Genomic DNA, 20,154 nt, shown 5'->3' with positions numbered 1-20,154 from the left:
TTTTTTTTTTTTTTTGGGTGAAAAAATAAATATATAAAAAGAAACCGATACCTTCATCAAAACGTTGAAGGATATTGTAAAAAGTTATAATACAATGACGGAACCAAGGTCGGTCAAAAACATCAAATTACAACAGAGACCGTAGAGTCTATTGACGAAGTAAAAATAGATTTTGATCCCAAACATAAACGTATACTTCTTGAGAATTGAAGAGGGCTTCGATTGCAAGCTGTAAGTAGACTTGGACTTGGGCTAGATTGAGAGAAGCCTAATCGAATAACAGCATCATAAAGGTTACTGACATTTGGTGAAAATAGTGATTCATAAAAATGTATAGTGTGCTCTTTTACGATTGAAGGATCGTCAACCCAAGAATGGTTAATTTGCATGATTTTGAAGTCAGTAAGATCATGGATTGTGAGGATATATTTGAGAGGTCTAATTTCAAGATCGCATTGCTATAGCTTGCTATTGACGTCATCAGTTTGCTATGTGCTCCAGGTTTTGAGAAGGGCTTATAATCTGACTTATAATATGTTTTTGAACGATTTTTAATTCACTAAGAAATTTTTTTATTTTTTATTGTTATGTTTTTTTCTACGAAATATAGAATCATACACTTCTTCCTAAAACTTCTTCCTAAAACAAATGTATAGAATAAAAGTAAACAACACCTTTGAAGATCTCCTCATACTAGTTAGGAACGGATTTATATTAGTTATGATTAATGGTGACATAAGTTACCAATTAAGTAAAACAACTTGGTAAAAAAATTAATCAAAGACTATTGGTTCTACAACACTTATATTTAAGCTAGCTAGTGGCATGGGTTGTGCTTTGCGGCGCCATTATGCAATCAATGTTAATTAATACGTTTTGTTACATATATTTGAAATAGTTGGTGTATTACATAGTTATGAATCTCTCCATACAAAGTTACAAAAGAGTTGTTTGTGCACAAAAGAGTTGTTTACACATCATTGCAGAGACATTTAGTCAAAAGGAATGCTCTGAAGACTTCTAGTCTTCCTTTTTTTATTGTTGTGTGTTTGGATCTGTAATGTTTTTTTGTGTTTTGTATTTGTATTGATTTTATAAAATGTTGTAGTGTTTACCTGGGTTGTTGAAAAGGACTCTTTTGGCTCCTGTGGTTGCATTGAGGGACTTGTTGATGATGATTCTTTTTGTGATGGTGTATCGGTTTGTGTAACTTTGTTGCAGTCTCCAAGATCACGATAAAAGGGAGTAAATCGTGATGCACGCTTTCTACCAACTCGCCTAAAAATAACAACAGTAAACATACGTGATTGAGATGTAAGTGGAAATACATCCATTTGTGTAGAAGAAACGGTAGCACCAGATGCGAGATCACAACCTGAGATACACATATCTTTCTCACCACAATATCCACCCTACAACTTACATCTCTTAGAGCATCAGGAGTCGAAAATTTTTTCACCGTTATAGGGATTTAACGGTTGGGACGGTGGCCAACACCACTCCGCCCCGCCGTTAAACCACCGTTAAATTGATTACACGGTGGCCAGCGTTAGCTGGGCAACGGTGTGATTTTGAGCCGTTACGGGGTTTGACCGTTTGCAACGGTCGAATTCCTTTTTTTTTTATTTAATTTATATCCTATAAATACTCACTATTTTTCATCATTTTTCACACATCTTTCACTCTTTTTCTCTACAATTCTATACACTCAAAAATTTAATCTTCAAAAATGTCTAGCAATCAAGGAAATTTCAACTTCCCCAACCAAATTAATCCGAACTTTTCCAACCGAGGTGGTCCTAACTATCCCGCAAACCATCCAAACCATCCAAATAATCTAAACGATCCCATGAACCCATACTCTAGTCAATGGAATCCTTTTACACCCTTTCACAACGTACCAAACGCGTTTCAAAATTACCCTCATCAAACACAAGTTCCACAAACTCAAGTCCCACAAACCCCCTTGATGAGTCCCGATGCTCGTAGGGATTTACAATCGGGATCGGGTGTGAATGACGAAGAAGGCAACGAATCGGAGTAGACGATGGATAATCGAGTTGTTTGTTTTTTTATTTCAATAAGTTCAATTTAGTTTTTTATTGTATTGTTTTTAAATTAATGTAATGGATTTTAGTTTTTATTTTATGGTTTTATAATATTTATTATATATTAGATAAAATATATATTCATTAAATTAAAGTAAATAATTAAAATTTAATAATTAAATAATGATTTAACACTGAGATTTAACACTGAACCATTTCCCCTGTTTTGGCCTCAGTATTAAATCCAGTGTTAAATTTAACACTGAAATTTAACACCGAACGACTCCCTGTGCTCTTACAAAGCGTACCAGCACTACCACTAACATGATTTTCAACATCTATGGTAGAAGAAACAGATTCAGAACTGGCATCAACATTTTAGACATCCACAATTTAGAACCACCAATATTGAATTGTTCTCTTTCACTTTCCATTTTTAGTATCCAATTACTACTGTAAAAATATTATGAAGACAGACATTAGGGAAACAAAAACATAACAACACAACATCAATAACAACCTACTAATAAAATTAGTCAAATAAATATAGCAAAAAAAAAAAAAAAAAAAAAACTCTAACAAAACCTTACCTTTCTAGTTCATCAACAACAAAGGCGTCAACAAATGACGATAGTAACTTGCGTTTAAAAATACACCAAAAAACTCAGAACACACATACTATAACGGTAGTTAACGCAACAATTTAGATAACGTAACAAGATACAATGAACAATGAGCAAAACAATTATTTACATTACCAATATAAATAATACACAAAATTTGTCTTATTAGTTATGAATAGGACTATTTATTTTTTCACATTTCACAAAACTAACCCCTTAACTTTTATTAAAATACAAATCGAACCCTTTACTTTATACATATATTCTAAATTATTATTTATCTCATCACTAACACCAAAAATACTGAATAATAACACCCACTACGCTTTACCGACTTGTACACTGCGCTGAAACAGTAGGACCCACATAGGCCACTACTGTGCTAAATTTTTTTTTTTCCAACGATAAAAGAAGCAACTTTCGTAAAAGGAACAACCCTTCAATGCTACCAAAAGATGTCGAAAAACATTTTTTTTTACAAAATAGATCAACTAACTTTTTTAAAAAAAAAACACCCGAACGCTAAAAAGAAGCAAATTTCACAAAAGAAACAACCCTTCAATGTTAGATGTCGAAAAAAATTCTTTTTTACAAAATAGATCAAGATTTTTTTTTAACTCGTATTCAAAACGGAGCCCCCGGCGCGAAACGAGTGCTCCGCAACTAGTATTAACTAATAGACAAAAGTTATGAACAGTAATTAGGGGCATTTTTGACTTTTCACCTTCTTTTTTTTTACTAAATTTCATTTTACCAACAAAGCCCCCCAAACTTTTTTGAAAAATTCAAATCGACCCCCAAACAGGGGGTAAAGTGTCAAATAACCATTTTCATAAAATATCTTAAATAAACTCCACCCAAATATTCAACGGGTCATATCTTCTCGCTCGCAACGAGTTAAATTTTTTCGACACTATCGTTAAACTCGAAATAATTTTAGGAACACAATGTCACTAGCTCTACGCAAAACGGACGCTTTTTTAAAAAACACTAAATATTTGGGGTACTTTTCATACACGTTGATTTTGCGTTAAATTTTTAAAAGTCAACAATTCCATAGCGAAACGCGTAGATGCACATATATTGTTAATTTAAAATAACATTTAAATCTCTCACGAGTTATACCTTTTAGTTCGACTCGAGTTGCGTTTCAACGACATCATCGTTAGCCACAAAATAATTTTACTAAACGCAATAAAATACATTGAAAACCGAACCCCCGGCGCGAAGCGAGGGTTCGATAACTAGTTGTTACTATTTGATGTTGTTGCACTAAAAGAAATGTTTACTTAGTGATGTTTTTTGCTACCGACTCTTCCTGGAATTGCATTATCGGAGCCGAGCCAGGAATGACCGTTAGTGGATAAACAAAGTGATTTGACTTCGTTTCAGACCATGCTATTCGGTCTCATAGAACTAAACTCTTAGATGAAGCATGCAACCACCTCCATCCATCGACATACTCTGGCCCGTCAGGGATGTTTGATTGGATCTACCTCGTAGTAATTAGTGAAGATTTTGATTCAGGATGTTAATGCTATTCAAAGGACTATTCAAAGGACTATTTAAAGGACTTGTATAGGATTGATTTAAGAATCGGATTATTGCGGTTACGGTGACTACTTTATGGGCTCTTTGGCGGTTCAGGAACGGTGTTGTTTTTCACGATTCTTTTTGTTCTAAAAGTAGTCTATTTGATGTAATTAGGCTTTTTTCTTTTCGTTGGATTAAAAATAGAGGCCATTTAGTTTCTAATTGGAACTTATGGTTATCTATTCCTTTGTAATCATCCCTTAGCGCCTTGCTAGGGATCGTTTTATTTATATAAATCATTCTTTGGCCGTAAAAAAAAAGGATTGATTTAAGAAAGGGTTAAGGCTACTCAAGGGCCATATACTTTTCATTTTGTCCCGATGTAGTCCATATACCCAAAAAAATACTATTATAGTCCATAAACTTTAAAAGAATGTATCGATATAGTCCATTGACCTGATAAATAAGGTTGATCGATTTTAAACCGTTGATCTTCAAAAAAGTATAAATTTTTTTTGTCCCGATGTAGTCCATATACCAAAAAAAAAGTACTAATGTAGTTCACATACTTTCAAAAAGTGTATCGATGTAGGCCATAAACTTTTAAAAGTGTATCGATGTAAAAAAAAGGTGACCTGTTTAACCGGTAACAGGTTACCTTATGGACTACATCGATACACTTTTTAAAAGTTTATGGCCTATAATAGTATTTTTTGGGTATATGGATTACATCGGGACAAAATAAAAAGTATATGCCCCTTGAGTAGCCTTAACCCTTTAAAAAACATAAAGTGTGAAGAAGTGAAACGGATTTTGTATGGGTTGTAAATTTGTAAGGAGTGAATTTTGATTGTTGATTTATTGATTTGTGATTTAAGATGTGAATGAACTTTGATATTGATTTATGGTAGGGTTTCAAAGCAGATAAAGAAAATGCTTGAAGAAGATAAGACAATGTAAGATAAATAGCAAAAGGATAAAAATAGCCTGACATACTTGACACATTTTTTTTTTTTTTTTTTTGCGAAAATATTAATATGTATATATATAAAGATCGAAGGAACCGGTGGTACAACATTGATAGATCGTATCGATCACCAAAAGTACATTGGGACACGCTCAATTCGTCCAAAACCATGAACGAAAACATTGACGAAAACACTGACAGTGAGCGGTCACTATTGAATTAAAGTTACAATTGAAATACAAACCACCAATCCTAAATCCTAAAACAAACACATAAACCCGACGCCGTATCCGACCCTGCAAACTTCACTCCACAGAAACAGTAGATTCAAATCTTCCATCGGACCAACCCGAACACCTAACCCGAGGCCTATTTGCCGAAGCCAACTGAATTGACAACGCCGGCAACACATCAAGCCCAATAAAGACCCAACGACGAGAAAAATGGAAAAAAGAACCAAACCCACCGCACCCAAACAGATCAAACAGCAGAGCCGAACCATAAAGGAGCCAGTCACCTTGCCAAGTTTTCTAATAAGCTAAACTACAACAGAACACCAGATCCTGAACGTCTCCAACCGTAACCACCCCGAACCGCCAACAACCATTAACAACCATATTGGTCATCAACAATCACCAACAGCCTAAGAAAGTCACCGCCAGCAAACCAACAGCGGGAATCAACAGATTTCAACACACAAATACACATCAAACACCCAACCTGTTAATCTAAGCCTATACCTGCAAAACCAAGCTCCGATCAAAAGGGTATAGAACTCCTGCCGGAGCTCGTCGCCTACACCCATCAAGAATACCGAAACCGATCAAAAGGACAAGACAAAGACAAACAAGGTCGAAACCGTTCCCCAATGAACGAAAACCAAGATCCAAGCCAACACAACCCAAAACAAAACCAGAAAGCAGATCCCGTGTGAAAAACACCCGGAATCGCCGCCTGCTCGCCGGATCTGTCATCTGAGCAGCCGAATGGACCTTAGATCGTCAGAAGAGAAAGGGGCGAGTGAAGATTATTACGACAAAAAGCGATAAAACCGAACCACCGGCGAGGTGCCGGTGGTCGGAGATGAAAGCAGAAGTGTAGATCTACAAACCGGAAAAGGCAGCACGGAAGAGAAGCTTGATGGAGGTTGAAGAAGATGAACAGCTTTATGAATTTTCTAAATTAGAAGAGAGGGAAAAAATTGAGAGAGAAACGATAGGTAGAGAGAGAAAAATTGTTCAATAGTTGGGCCACACTTGACATACTTGACACATAACTGAGATTTAACGAAGAAAATTAATTCTCATCAAGCACATAGACTACCGTGCAAGATTTGCAAACCTTGGGATTATTCTTCCCAAAAAAGCATAGAGACGAAACTTGCAATTCTTTACAAATCGCGTAAAATATCCTCGTAATTAAGTCTTTTATAAAATAAACTATTAGAAATTACTCCATCCGTTCAAAATCAGTTGTCCCTAAATAAAACATACAGTTTAAGAAATACTATCTATATAGTCATATAAAGGTCTAAAATGATGATGTCATCATTAAGCTAATTACTCTTTAATTTTTATATTGATGATGTCATAATTATATATTAATTTAATTAAAGAAATAATACAAAATCTTTTATAAAAGGAAATATTAATTTCTCCTAAATTGTAAAATCTTCTACAGAACACTCAAATTTTAAAGCATATTGTACAACTTTTATATAATAATTATATTTTAATTTTCTAAGAAAATTTAAAAGGCATTTATTATTACTAATAATTATTATATTATTAATATTCAAATATAGATTCTTTTTATAAAAGTAATTACGTTACATATGTATGCGAAAATACATGTCTCGATATATTTGTAAAAACAACGCCAAGTTGTTTAATATATGGTTTCAGATTGTTTAAAAAAAATCAAACCGAATTTAATTCCGCTTTAGATGGTTTCAAAATTTTCAAATTAGAATTCAATTTTCAGTTCGTTTTTACTTTTCTGAATTTGATTTAATCGAAAACTGAATTCAAACAATAATATATTAAAATTATATTTAAATTATTAATACATATGGTCATATGGATGAAAAATTGAATTCGTTTTTCGGTTCAATTTTGAGTTTGATACTGAAACTGAATTCGTTTATCGGTTCAATTTCGATTTTGGATACCGAAATTGTGTTCTATTACATTTTTTGATTTTGCCTCCAAGTTTTTTGAAACCGACAAACTGATGCGAATAGAAAAAATCGAAAATGGAGCTGGTAACTGATATTAATAAGATATATTTTGTTTATGTGTTCTTCGAGTTGGTTGTAACAAACAATCTTCTTCTTTACTTCAATAAATCAATATATACCGTTTGGCGTTTGCCCATTCTTGACTTGCAAAATGAAACATCTCATATAATCATTTCCACCAAACCTATTTTATGTATAACGATAAGTTTGTGTTTTATTTAATTATGTATATGTATATTTATTTTATGTAGCCCCATACTTTGATTATTCAAGAACAAAAATGTATAATACGGAGTAATATAGGTTTTAGTCATATACGGAGTATATATAATATATAATATAGGTTTTCTCCTTAATCTATTCAGGATTCAAACCTGGTCCGTCTGCCCCCGGGATGGTTAAAAGATCGGGTTTCTGTAATGCGATTTTGATTTCTTCCCGAACGCGCGCGTGTGTGTGTAAATGATGAGTGACATTGAAATAAATGATACACTGATACAAAGTTTGCCGTTCAAAAAAAATATAATAATAAAAAAATAATATATTTATAAATTATAAATATAATATAAAAGTTATGAATTAATGAAAATATGTTAAGGTGCGAAAATAGACAAACTTATATCATTAAATGTAGACAAAATTACGCTCGTCGTCTCTGAACTTGTATCCAACCTTCTCAAGTCATCCTTAAACTTTTTTTTTTTTGCTGATGTCGTCCCTGAACTTGTACTTTGTAACTCCGGTCGTCCCTCCGTCTATATTCCGTCCAATTTGTCTGTTAAACTGACTCATGTGCGACTCATGTGAGGGTATTTCAGTCTTTTATCATTTTCTAAAATAATTTAATTTTATTTTATTTTTTAACTTATTTTTTATTTTTCTCAATCAATACTCATTTTCTTCTTTCTCTTCCTTCTTTTTCAAATCCCCATTTCATCCTTCCTAATTTCCTTCACCTTTCAAAATTTAAAATCAAAAATAGAGCTTAAATTAATGAATAAATCATATATATAATCACCACCATCGTCGCCACCATCTTCAACCACAACCAACCTTCAACAAATCATTCATCAACAAAAACTCCGGACCTAAAGTAAACTTCGTTGCCATCACCGAAAACACACTGAACTTCATTACGAAACTTCACAACAACCGTGCCCAAAGTATCTTCAGATCTGGTGGGTTTTATTTTCTTAAATCAACTTCAGATCTGGTGGGTTTTTTTCCTAAATTAATTTTGGAATACTGATTGAATACTGATTTCATTGAGTTTGTGTGATTCGTATCTTCTAATACGCGATTTATTGGGTGACCTTGAATTATATTAAAAAGATGCGTCGGCGAGCTGCTGATTACCGCTGGGTTCGACGGCTGCTTTCAATTTGGATCTGGGTTTTCTTGGATGGTTCTTTGTTGATGGATTTATATTTATATTTCTTCAACATAATTATTAGGATCAAGATCCCAATTAATGCCACCACCAACCTGTTTTTGTAAGATTTTCATACCCATTCCCAGATCCTAATTTGTTTAATTTATATACATTATTTTGATGCGATGACATTTTTTCTAGGTTTTTATATTCATATATTAATTTCTTAATTTTGTGTACAAAGGTATTTGATGTTTCTGTGAGTTTTTAATTGTTGTCAAAGTAAAAAAGATAAATTTAAGTGTGAGAGATTTCAAGTTATTTAAGGAATTCTTAAACAGAGAAGATTAAAGAGTGAGATTGAACATAGGTGGGTTTTAATTTTGAATTTATCTTCAAGATTTCAAGTTATTTAAGGAATCTCCGTTAATTTTGAATTTATCTTTTTAAGGTTTTGATGGAGAAGATGAAGATTAAAGACAAAATAGGAGGGTGGAGAAGAAGATGTGGAAAAGATAAAAATTAAATATAAAGAAAAAGTTACGTTCGTCGTCCCTCAACTTGTAATCAGTATTGAAAGGAGTAAATGAGTTAAAAAGACCGAAATACCCTCACATGATTCGCACATGAGTCAGTTTAACGGAGAAATTGGACGGAATATAGACGGAGGGACGACCAGAGTTACAAAGTAAAAGTTCAGGGACGACGCCAGTAAAAAAAAAAGTTTAGGAATGACCTGAGAAGGCTGAATACAAGTTTAGGGACGACGAGCGTAATTTTGTCTTAAATGTATAAGTGGATAATTAATAAAATGTATACTTAAAGGACTTACATACGTTACTAAAATAATATAAACAAATAAATAGATAGATGATGTTACCCTTAATTAGTCGCTAGTATTCACACAAAACTGGCTTTGTTTGTTTATCTTTTTTTATTAAGTTCCGTCGTTTGAACAAATATATAATATAATATAATATAATTTAATAGCTACTATAGCTATATAATAGAATGTGGAGAATTATTATTATTATTATTATTTTTTTAAAAGCAAGAAAATATTATTATTAGACTAAAACTGTTACATGAGATATAAGGGCTGAGCCCAACAGCAAAAACGTATGTCTGAGGCCCGAAACAAGAACTATATTCTACACTTAATTACAGTATAAATAGCCTCGAGTATGAGATCGATGATGCAGTTGATTTTGAATCAAGAGAGTGTCATATGAATTGAGGTTGGCTTGATCAGAAGAAGCAAAGGCATGAAACTCTTACTACTGCTTAATTATTTACACCTGTAATCAATTTTTATTTATTTATTTATTTATTTATTTTTTTGAATGGCAAGTTTACACCTGTAATCTATCTCGCCTTCTTAATTCCATTATCAAATTTAATTATGTAATGAGGCATCTAAAGACAATTATGTCAATAGTTTTGAATAAAAAAATCGATACACTAAAGGGAATACGGCCTTTTGTGGCGACGAATGTCGTGACTAATGGCCCAAGATTATTATTTGTCATTAACAATTCATTACACTCATTTCAAAGGTCAATGATCCTCTTAATTTCTCTAATTTTAGGCCTATTAGTCTCATCGGGAGTTACTACAAAATTCTCTCCAAACTACTTGCAAACCGAATTCGAAAAATAATCCCGGGACTAATATGCGATGAGCAAAGCGCCTTTATTTCCAATAGATATATACTTGATGGTGTCTTAATTGCTCTTGAGTCTTTAGAAGACCTCAAATCTAGAAATCAAAAGAGTTTTATTTTTAAAGTCGATTTTGAAAAAGCTTTTGATTGTCTAGATTGGGATTTTCTTAGCTCAATAATGTCTTCAATGGAGTCTGGGGCTAAATGGGTCAAATGGATTTTGTCTTGTCTTAATTCTACATCTATTTCCGTTTTAATTAATGACTCTCCCACCGACCAATTCTTCCCCAAAAGAGGTGTAAGACAAGGGGACCCACTATCCCCTTTTCTATTCATCATTGCGGGAGAAGGATTAAACCAACTTTTGAAAATTGCTACAAATAAAAAGTTAATAAATGGTGTTGAGATTGTAAAAGATAAAGTTGTTGTGTTACACCTCCAATATGCGGATGACACAATCATTTTTGGAAAATGGAATAAAGTCGAGGTTAGAAATATTTTGAAAATTCTTAAATGTTTTGAGGATTTATCGGGTCTAAAAATCAATCTTAACAAAAGTAATGTTTATGGTATTTGCACAACTAACTCCGAACTTGCTAGCTTAGCGTCGTGGTTTAATTGCAAAGAAGGGTCCTTTCCTTTTAATTACCTAGGGCTCCCAATTGGGGCAAAAATAAGTTCGTTCAATACTTGGGCACCTATTCTCGAAAAGTTTAAAAAACATTTATCGGATTGGAAAGCTAAAACTATATCCTTTGGAGGACGCCTCACTTTAATTAAAGCGGTCTTAACTAGTCTCCCACTTTATTATTTTTCACTTTTCAAAGCACCGGTTAGTGTAACTAAAGAACTTGAAAGGATATGTCGTGATTTGGGGGGGGGGGGGGGGGTGGGGGGTCTCATGACGATAAAAAAATGGCATGAGTTAAATGTGATCAAATACTTTTACCCTACAAATTTGGTGGATTAAATGTATACTCCTTAAAAACTAAAAACCTTGCACTTCTAACCAAATGGTGGTGGAGATTCCTCTCGGGCGAAAATGTTTTTTGGGTTCGAATTATCAAAAGTATTTATGGATTGGGCGGGGGATTGGGATGCACTACCTTGATACCCGAAAACAAATTGAATCACCTCTCAGGTCGCCCTTGGTATAATATTATTAAAATTGAAAACACCCTAACTAAGTTAGGGTGTAACCTTTCTAATGCTTTTGTCAAAGATGTAGGAAATGGTGCGGGTACGAAATTTTGGATTGACAAGTGGATAGGAGACGTGCCTCTCAAAGACGCGTATCCGAGACTTTTCAAACTCGAGGTTTCAATAGATGCTTCCATTGCCGATCGTTTGGATTTATCAGTTAACCCGTTCGTTTTCAAATGGAATTGGACCTTGACCCCGAGATGGCGTAATGAAGATGATCTTATTGCTCTTACCGAAGCCATCAAAGCACACCCCTTTGCATGCTCTCCCGCTAGTTCGCTTCATCCTGCTGATGGCCCTTCTCGGCCGCCTGCATCCCCATGGTCCTGGAAGCTTGACCCGTCGGGTCGGTTCTCCACCAGCTCATTGGTTCAGTTTCTCAGCTCGCTAGCAGCTGAAAATGCACTTGCGTCTCCTCCTCAACCTACGGACCTCCCACTTATCCCGCAAAAGATAGGTATCTTCGTTTGGAGGGCGAAACAAAACAAATTGCCCGTTAGAGTCTCGTTAGATAAAAAAAGGTATTGATCTTCACTCATTGAGATGTCCGGTTTGTGATGACGATATTGAAACTCTTCACCACACGCTCCTTACATGTAGTTTTGCAAAAGACATTTGGGAAAGAATTCGAAAATGGTGGAATTTTAGTCATCTACCTATCTCAAATATTTCCGACATTGCAAAAAGTCCAAACCCGTTTTTAAATTCCAATCATGGAATAACCATTTGGCAAGCAGTTGTTTGGGTCACTTCTTACCATATTTGGGCTCATAGGAATGCCCGTACGTTCGGAGGTAATTGTCTTAGCTCCTCAAAGACCGTCGCAGATATTCAAAGCAAAAGTTTCGAGTGGATAAACGCTCGTTGGAAAAAAGGTTCATTGAATTGGTTAACTTGGATCACTAATCCCAAAAGTTTCGATGCATCGCTCTCAAAAGTAGGTGTTGGTTAAGGTATTTTTTTTTATGCCGGATTCTGTTGAATTACTACTTAGAGGGTTCTAAGTGGTTTTAGGCTCGATTGCTTTGTCGCTGCTTGATCAGCACTGTATTTCGTGTCCTAATCCGGCTTGTCTTGGTACAAGTTGATCCCTCCTAGTAGTAACCGACGGATGAAGGCTTTTTCCTACCATCAATTAACTATACACACTGTTTTATATATACGTGATCCTTTTTTTTAGTTTGTCTCTTCCTATTCGTGTTTAGATGTTTTCGTGTTTAGGTGTTTAGCTTATGCTCTAGTTGCTATATTTGTAAATTGGCCTAAGGCCGTCCTGGTTGTATCTTTTCCTTTTTAATATAATATTTGTTGGCTTTTAAAAAAAAAAAAAAATTTATAGTCTTCACAGTTACACATAGATGAATTATGTAATCCAATCCAATCACAAGTAGATAACTATAAATAAAAAACTAAATTAGTTGTTCATATAATAATTCGTTACCGATCATCAATATAAACTGAAATAAATTTTAAAATACCGGATAATTGAGACAACCATTGAATCGTCAACCTGAATTTTGACCCGATTACGATGTTTTGATCATTGCAAGTTTACCACATTGACATCTAACCATCTCCATTTGCTAATTATTAGTATTATTATCATGTATATTGTTCTTAATTATAAAGAATCTGTAAATGACCTTTTGTGGTGCATTATCTGCGGCGACATGTTTCGATATGGGCAATTACGGAGGGAATAAACTAGCGGTAACTAGAATAGAAGAAAAAATTTAGCGCGCAAAATACTACGGCGTTTATTGCGGCGACATAAGCTGCCACAAATGCATTTTCAATGTTTGACCAGAATTTAACGATAAAGAAAATGAAAAAAAAATGTGTTAATTTATTTGTGGCGACCTTGTAAAATGTATCGCTGCAATTGTGTGGTGAACCTATTTGCTGGTCAAAAAAGTAAATTTTTTATCTTGTAGTTGGTTTATTTATGGTGAGATAGCATCGCCGAAAATACTTTTATCGCCCATCCTTGTTTTTTCCTCATACTCACAGATACATGACTTAGATTATTAAGATGTGTTAATTTCATTAAGTGAAAAGCGAACAAGATTTGACATATTATATTTTATACTATTAAATCCACAAAATCGAATATAAACAGGAGTTAGTTTCTGATGTGGGTGAGCTGGGCAATATAACCAGCAACGCAATCAGTACAAGCTCAAAAGATGTTACACTCAAGTCTGGTCAAGCAATGGTCGTGTTGCCATCTCTTTCTTATCATCTTAGTGTTTTTGGAGATGGTTCAAGAAGCTCAGGGGTTACCCTACTTCAGTCCTTAAACTGAAGTAGTTAAGTTTTCATGAATAAAGTTCTTGATAGTTGAAGGGGCAAGCAAGCAAAGAAGAAGAACCAGTAGCCGGAGCAGCAAATGAGCTTTAGTTCAGCCAGTAAAGCTTTAATTCACTCAGCCGGGTGACCAGCAAAACGAACCAGTAAAGTTATACTTAGATGAACCAGCTAGTTCAACCAGCTGAAGTATTTTAGTTCAACCAGCAGGAGACACTGTTTTCATTCTGAAAGGCTAGCATGCTGATACTATTCAAGTTTACCTTATGTTTTTCAATAACGATGCCAAGTCATGTGTTTAACACGTGTCGTGTGGCTGTTCTAGAATGTTGAGTTGTCCAAGGAAGACTCTTATCTATCATTGGATGCTTTTTATCATGGGAGGAGTACTACCAAATGGCAGGCTTTTGCAGATTGTGTCCTTTACTCTTATTGGCTAATTTGTAATTGTTTGTCCTTTTTATCTCCTTTTTTCCTTTTTATGTTTTTGTCTTATCTAGAAAATAGCGGTTATACTTCTCCCATAAATATAGAGCTCTTGTAATTTTAAAACTCAGTTGATGAATGAATGAAAGTTTGATAGAGCTTATCTATTTACAAAATCTCCGTGTCTTTACGAATCTTTGATTCCTGTGGCCAAGAGTGATTTCTTTATCAGTGTTTGTGGTGTTACTTTATCAAACATTGTGCTGAAATCCAAATCTTCATATATGATATTATAGTTGTGGTGAAATCCTTATCAGTTATAATTGAAGGTTTGACGTGTTTCTAGATCTCTGATTGTGGTGGTATCTTTATCAATTTGAGGTTTAGATTTTGTGTTCTTATTTCAGAGTTTTATACTCTGTTTTAGGGCTGTTACTGTTACAAATTGGGGGTTTCGTATTCTGATCTGTTGGGTGAAGAAAGCTTGTTCTAAATTGCGTTTTTAAAGTCATAATTACGCATCAAAGTGCTATAAGAGCTTAGGTTGCTAATCTAAAGCTTTCTTATCAATTTTATTGTTGTTTCAGTTCATACTCTGTTTTTGAGCTGAAAAGCTTATTTCCAGATCTGATTTGAAATGGCTGAGATTCCTAGAAATATGACTCTTGAAGAAGCTCATAATCTTAGAAGAGATAGAGCTATTGAAGCTCTACAATATCAGATGAAAATAATGGTTAATTTGTTGGAAGATGGTGTGTCAAGAAGAAATAGAACCAGATCTGAACATGGAGATACAACCATTGTGTCTTATAGTAATAAATCTGAAGATGGTAGCCATGGGTCTACTGATGGATCCCATTCTTCTTCACAAAGAAGAATGCATAGAAAAAGAGCTGATGATTTGAAAGATATCAAGATAGATCCACCTGATTTTAAAGGGTCCTCAAATCCCGAACATTACTATGAATGGGTTCAGACCATGGATAGAATTATGGAGGTTAAAGGTTATGATGATAAAAAGGGCATGAAAGTTGATGTAATCAGATTAAAGAAGAATGCTTCCATGTAGTATGATAATTTGAAAAAGGAAATGCAATATGAACGAAAGAACACCATCAAAACCTGGTCCAAGTTAAAAGAGTGTATGCAGAAAAGGTTTGTTCCTTAAGCGTACAAACAAGATCTGTATATACAGATAAATACACTCAAGCAAGGCAGTATGAATGTTGTTGATTACATATAGAGTTTGAGCAGCTCAAAATTCGTACCAATGTTAAAAAAAGTTGAAGAACACACTATAGCAAGATTCGTTGGAGGCTTGAATGCTTCTATTGCTGACCAAGTTGAGATGCAGCCTCTATGGAATTTTTGAGAGTGCTTGCAAGCTGGCTATTCAAGTGGAGAAACAAGCAAAAAAATAATAATAATTTCAAGTCTTATTCCAAACCATTAATGCTGCCTATGAAGGGTCAATCATCAATGCTGCCTAAGCATAACGAGGCAGCATCAAAAGCATCTAAAGGCAAAGAACAGGTTGTACCTGGTGGTCCCAAAGATGATAGAATAAAATACTTCAAGTGCCATGGATTTGTGCATTTTCAAGCTTAATGTCCTAACCAGCGTGCTCTTATGCTAAAGGAGGTTTTAGATTTGGAAAGAGGTTTTGAAACTGAACCAGCATATGATGAATTTGATAATGAAGAGTTTGTTGTTGATGATATTGGAGAGTTTTTGATGATTCGAAGAGTAATGCACAGAGCAGAAACTATTGAAATAAGAGCCAGCGTGAAAACATCTTTCATTCAAGGTGCACAATCAAAGGCAAAGTGTGTAGCCTGATTGTTGATGGAGGTAGCTGTGCAAACGCATCATCTGCTTACATGGTGGAAAATCTTGAGCTGGTTTCAAAGAAGTATCCTCATCCCTACAAACTTCAATGGCTTAACCAAGGCAATGAGGTAAAGGTCACTCGCCAAGTTATTGTTCCATTTTCTATTGGTAGTGTTTATCAAGATGAGATTACTTGTGATGTTATTGCTATGGAACTTTGTCATTTGCTGCTTGGTAGACCTTGGTTATTTGATAAGTATGTCTATCACAATGGACATCAAAATACTTACTCACTGTATCTTAATGGTAAAAAGATCACCTTAACTTCTTTAAAGCCTAGTGAAATACCTAGAGCTGACCCTACTGCTAAGAATGATAAAACTTTGTTTATGACTCAAGCTGAAGTCGATACTGAGTTAAACGGTGGTACTGGTGCTTACTTGTTGCTGCTGGTTGAAAGTGATGAGTTGAACCAGCATGATGATGTACCAGCTCGGGTAAAACCATTGTTATCCGAATTTGCTGATGTGTTCCTGATGTGCGAAATCAGGTATATAAATTATCGTTGGAAAACCCTGGTTAAAAAGACTGTTACACACTAACGGGCAGTGTACCCGATCGTGTAGTAGTATAAATAATGGTTTAGTTCCGTGTATCGTTCCAAGGACAGTTGTATTAGTCAAACTAGAATTAGAAACTATATTATGATTAACTAAGTAAATGAAACTTAAAGGTATAAGATATTATGTTTTTGTGGCTTTTTAACGATTTAGCCAAATCAGAGAAGGTTAAAAGTAAAAACAATATTTTTGGTCTTTTAAGTTTATATAATGAAAATAAGTGCAAAGAAAGCAATTAAGATAGTTTAATTTAGATCAAAGAGATGAAATGTTCATCTAGATATTTTACCCTCGGTATTGGATGTAAGTTTTGCTATTAAGGCCTGATTGAATGATTATGTGTGTAAGTTATCTAATAGGTTCACTAAGAGTTCTCTTAAATAAACACGCAAACACAATTACAAGATCAAGGGTTCCCTTTTCTCTATAGTTCTCGTGTTTGTAATCAAATAACTATGAAATGTGCTAATCACCTAAATCGACCCGCCAAGAGTTCTCTTTAGCGAGTACTCAAACTAGAAGTACTAAGTGAGGGTTCCCTATTACCTAGACCTTTTCGTTTGTGACTAGTTGATTAGCAAGATCAAAGACTTAAATAACAATTGTCTTTGCGTTCGCTCTACACAATTCATTCCTATATCGTTTAATCGTATCGATCTAATATACCCCCTTGGTCCGGTTTAGTAAACAATCAATCTAAGACAAGTTGATTGTAAATCAATATGATACATCAACAAGAGTTCTCTTTATCAACAACATATCAATTAACTAGATACAAATGATTAAACATCAATAAGCATGGTTCTTTAATTCAAGCTTCAATCTTTCACACATAGTACATACAATCAATAAGATTACATCCAATACCTCGGTTATTAATCTAGACAAACATTATAGAAACTAGCCAACAATCATGGTAACAGACAACATAACAATCAGATTATCAATGGAAATCATTGCTTTAGAACAAGGAATAACCTACAAGAACAATGAGTCCTTGGATGAAGAAGGTTTTGATCTTTGATGCCTTGATGTTGAGCCTCTTCCAAGAGCTTGGAGTTCTCCAATATTGCTCCCAAAATTCGTCTCTGTACTCTCTGGTTCGTCTCTGGTAAACTGGTCTTCAATCATGAGGTTATAAAGTGGAGAAAGTAGGTCAGAAAGTCAAAAGTAGGCTGAAACCTACTTATGGACGGCGTCCTAATCTTCTGGACGGCGTCCCAATTTAAAGGCTTGGACGGCGTCCCAATTTATTGGACGGCGTCCAAGTGTAAAAATCTGGACGGCGTCCCATAGATCTGGACAGCGTCCCATTGTACTGAAGTTTACTTTTTTCGTTTTCTTGCAACCTCACTTCAAATGGACGAAGTCTGAATCATCTGAAGCCTTGTTTTACCATTTTAGAGTGCTAATTTGACCTTAACTTATATCGGGAACAACCACGGTCATAAATCATCAAAACTCTTTACAAATCACTCTCCGATACAAATTTGCATATCTTAGCCTATCACTTGTAGAAACGCTTTCAGTATCCTTGATTCGAGAGTATTTTACACGATATTGCGATAGATATATATAATGTTATTGAGCAATATCAAAACACCCCACACTTAAACCTTGCTTGTCCTCAAGCAATTCTTTCTTTACAAAGTAGAAAACTATCAAACACATTTACACAATATAGATTACACACATCACACAAGTCACGCGAAACACATGAAACACACACATTTATATGAAATGCAAACTCACGCTATATTAACACACGCTTTAAGTATAACACATACATATATTGTAATCACACTCACACTATATACACAATGGAAACATACACACACATTTTTGAGAGTTTTAGAGCCAAGTATCCGAAAAATTTGATCCTAGGAAAATCAGGACCTTGATGAAAACGTTTTATGGTTTTGAAAATATCATGCTAGTTTTAATAATAGGCACGTTTTCCAATTTTGTCGAATTTTCTGAATTTTTGAAAAATGAGTGCGGGTTTCCCGCTACTGGTCAAGCCAATCCCTCCCACGGTACCTAACATCATGAGATGTCGGTAAGAAAATAATGTGCTTAGGAGGATACACATTACGTCCGGATATCATCGATAATCATGAGGTAATCATCTAATCCGTTAAGTCAACCATAAAGATTGAGGTTCATCAGGCTTAAAAGCTGATATCTTACCTTTCCGGAGGTTGTCCATTGGGAATCTGATCAATTCACTGACATTTTGTTTATCATGGTGCGCTTCCCATTTGGCCAGCAATTCTACCTCATTGAGAAAAGCTTTGACTACCAGTTTCCCTGTTTGATGTTGAGGCCTGGTAGATTTCCAGTCGATTTTAGTAATGACTTTTCAAGATTTTTCGTCACCCTACAACTGGTCTGGACTACATCTTCTGAATTGAATCAGTAAGTGTGTCATTCGGAAGACTTTACTTCCTTGAGGATGGAATAGATACATCCTATTGGTCATAAGAAGTGGTCGGACGCAACATTGTCCTTGTTAGGAGAAACAATGAGGATCATCCTTAGGGTTTTCGATCTGGCGCGAGATCCAGTTTTCGACCACGCTATACAATCACCGCTCTCTCACGGTTTACACTCGTTTTGGTACAAGTGACCTACAAGTTAGCTTTACTAAATTAGTAGGATTTTCATTCAAATAATTGAATGATAGTACAACTTCAAAGACTATTAATAATTTAAAACATAACTCAACATTTCTTTTCTAGTTTTAGAACACAATGTATGTAAAATGGTTTTAGGGCAATTTTCGTTTCTAAGGCTACCTGAAAAATTTAAATTTTTTTATCATAAACGCCTTAATTTTTTTGTAAAACGAATTCTCGATAAATTTCTATCTCCCACCCCACACTTAAGATCATGCAAGGCCCTCATTGCATGAAATCAGAAAAATGATTAAATTTAGAGGGCAAAGTGATAGGGTGTTTTTAGAAAATTTCAAATTTTTGACCTGTAAATCGTGGAACATGTAGACGAATGCCGCTGAACTTACTGCCAGCATAAGAGCATCGTCCATTCCTCGATTATCAACATACATACATCATAATATCAAATGTTGCTGAACTTAATGCCTGTCTTTGAAGTTCAACCACGCTGCACAAAATAACAAACTACACAAATAATAATAAAAATAACGGTGTTTTTACAACCACAACCGTTTATCAAACCACACGATTAGTTTAAATATTACAAACCAAACATTGTTTTAATACACACCATAACAAATAACTAGATTGTTCGAAAATGTTTCAACAAAATGATCATGGGCTCGCAGGCCTTCAGTTGTTGTA

General features: G+C 34.6%; 1 protein-coding gene across 1 annotated transcript; it reads left to right on the top strand.

Moving 5' to 3' along the window:
* Positions 1-16,261: 16,261 nt before the first annotated feature.
* Positions 16,262-16,813, top strand: LOC139842497 (uncharacterized). Its single transcript, XM_071832631.1, has one exon. It carries the CDS (start codon positions 16,262-16,264, stop codon positions 16,811-16,813), a length of 552 nt encoding a protein of 183 aa, XP_071688732.1.
* Positions 16,814-20,154: the final 3,341 nt, after the last annotated feature.

Source organism: Rutidosis leptorrhynchoides, chromosome 4 (assembly GCF_046630445.1).
Source record: "Rutidosis leptorrhynchoides isolate AG116_Rl617_1_P2 chromosome 4, CSIRO_AGI_Rlap_v1, whole genome shotgun sequence".
In the NCBI taxonomy this organism is placed as follows: Eukaryota; Viridiplantae; Streptophyta; class Magnoliopsida; order Asterales; family Asteraceae; genus Rutidosis; species Rutidosis leptorrhynchoides.
Note: the sequence above shows the minus strand (reverse complement) of the source record. Positions and strands in the feature narration are given on the sequence as shown.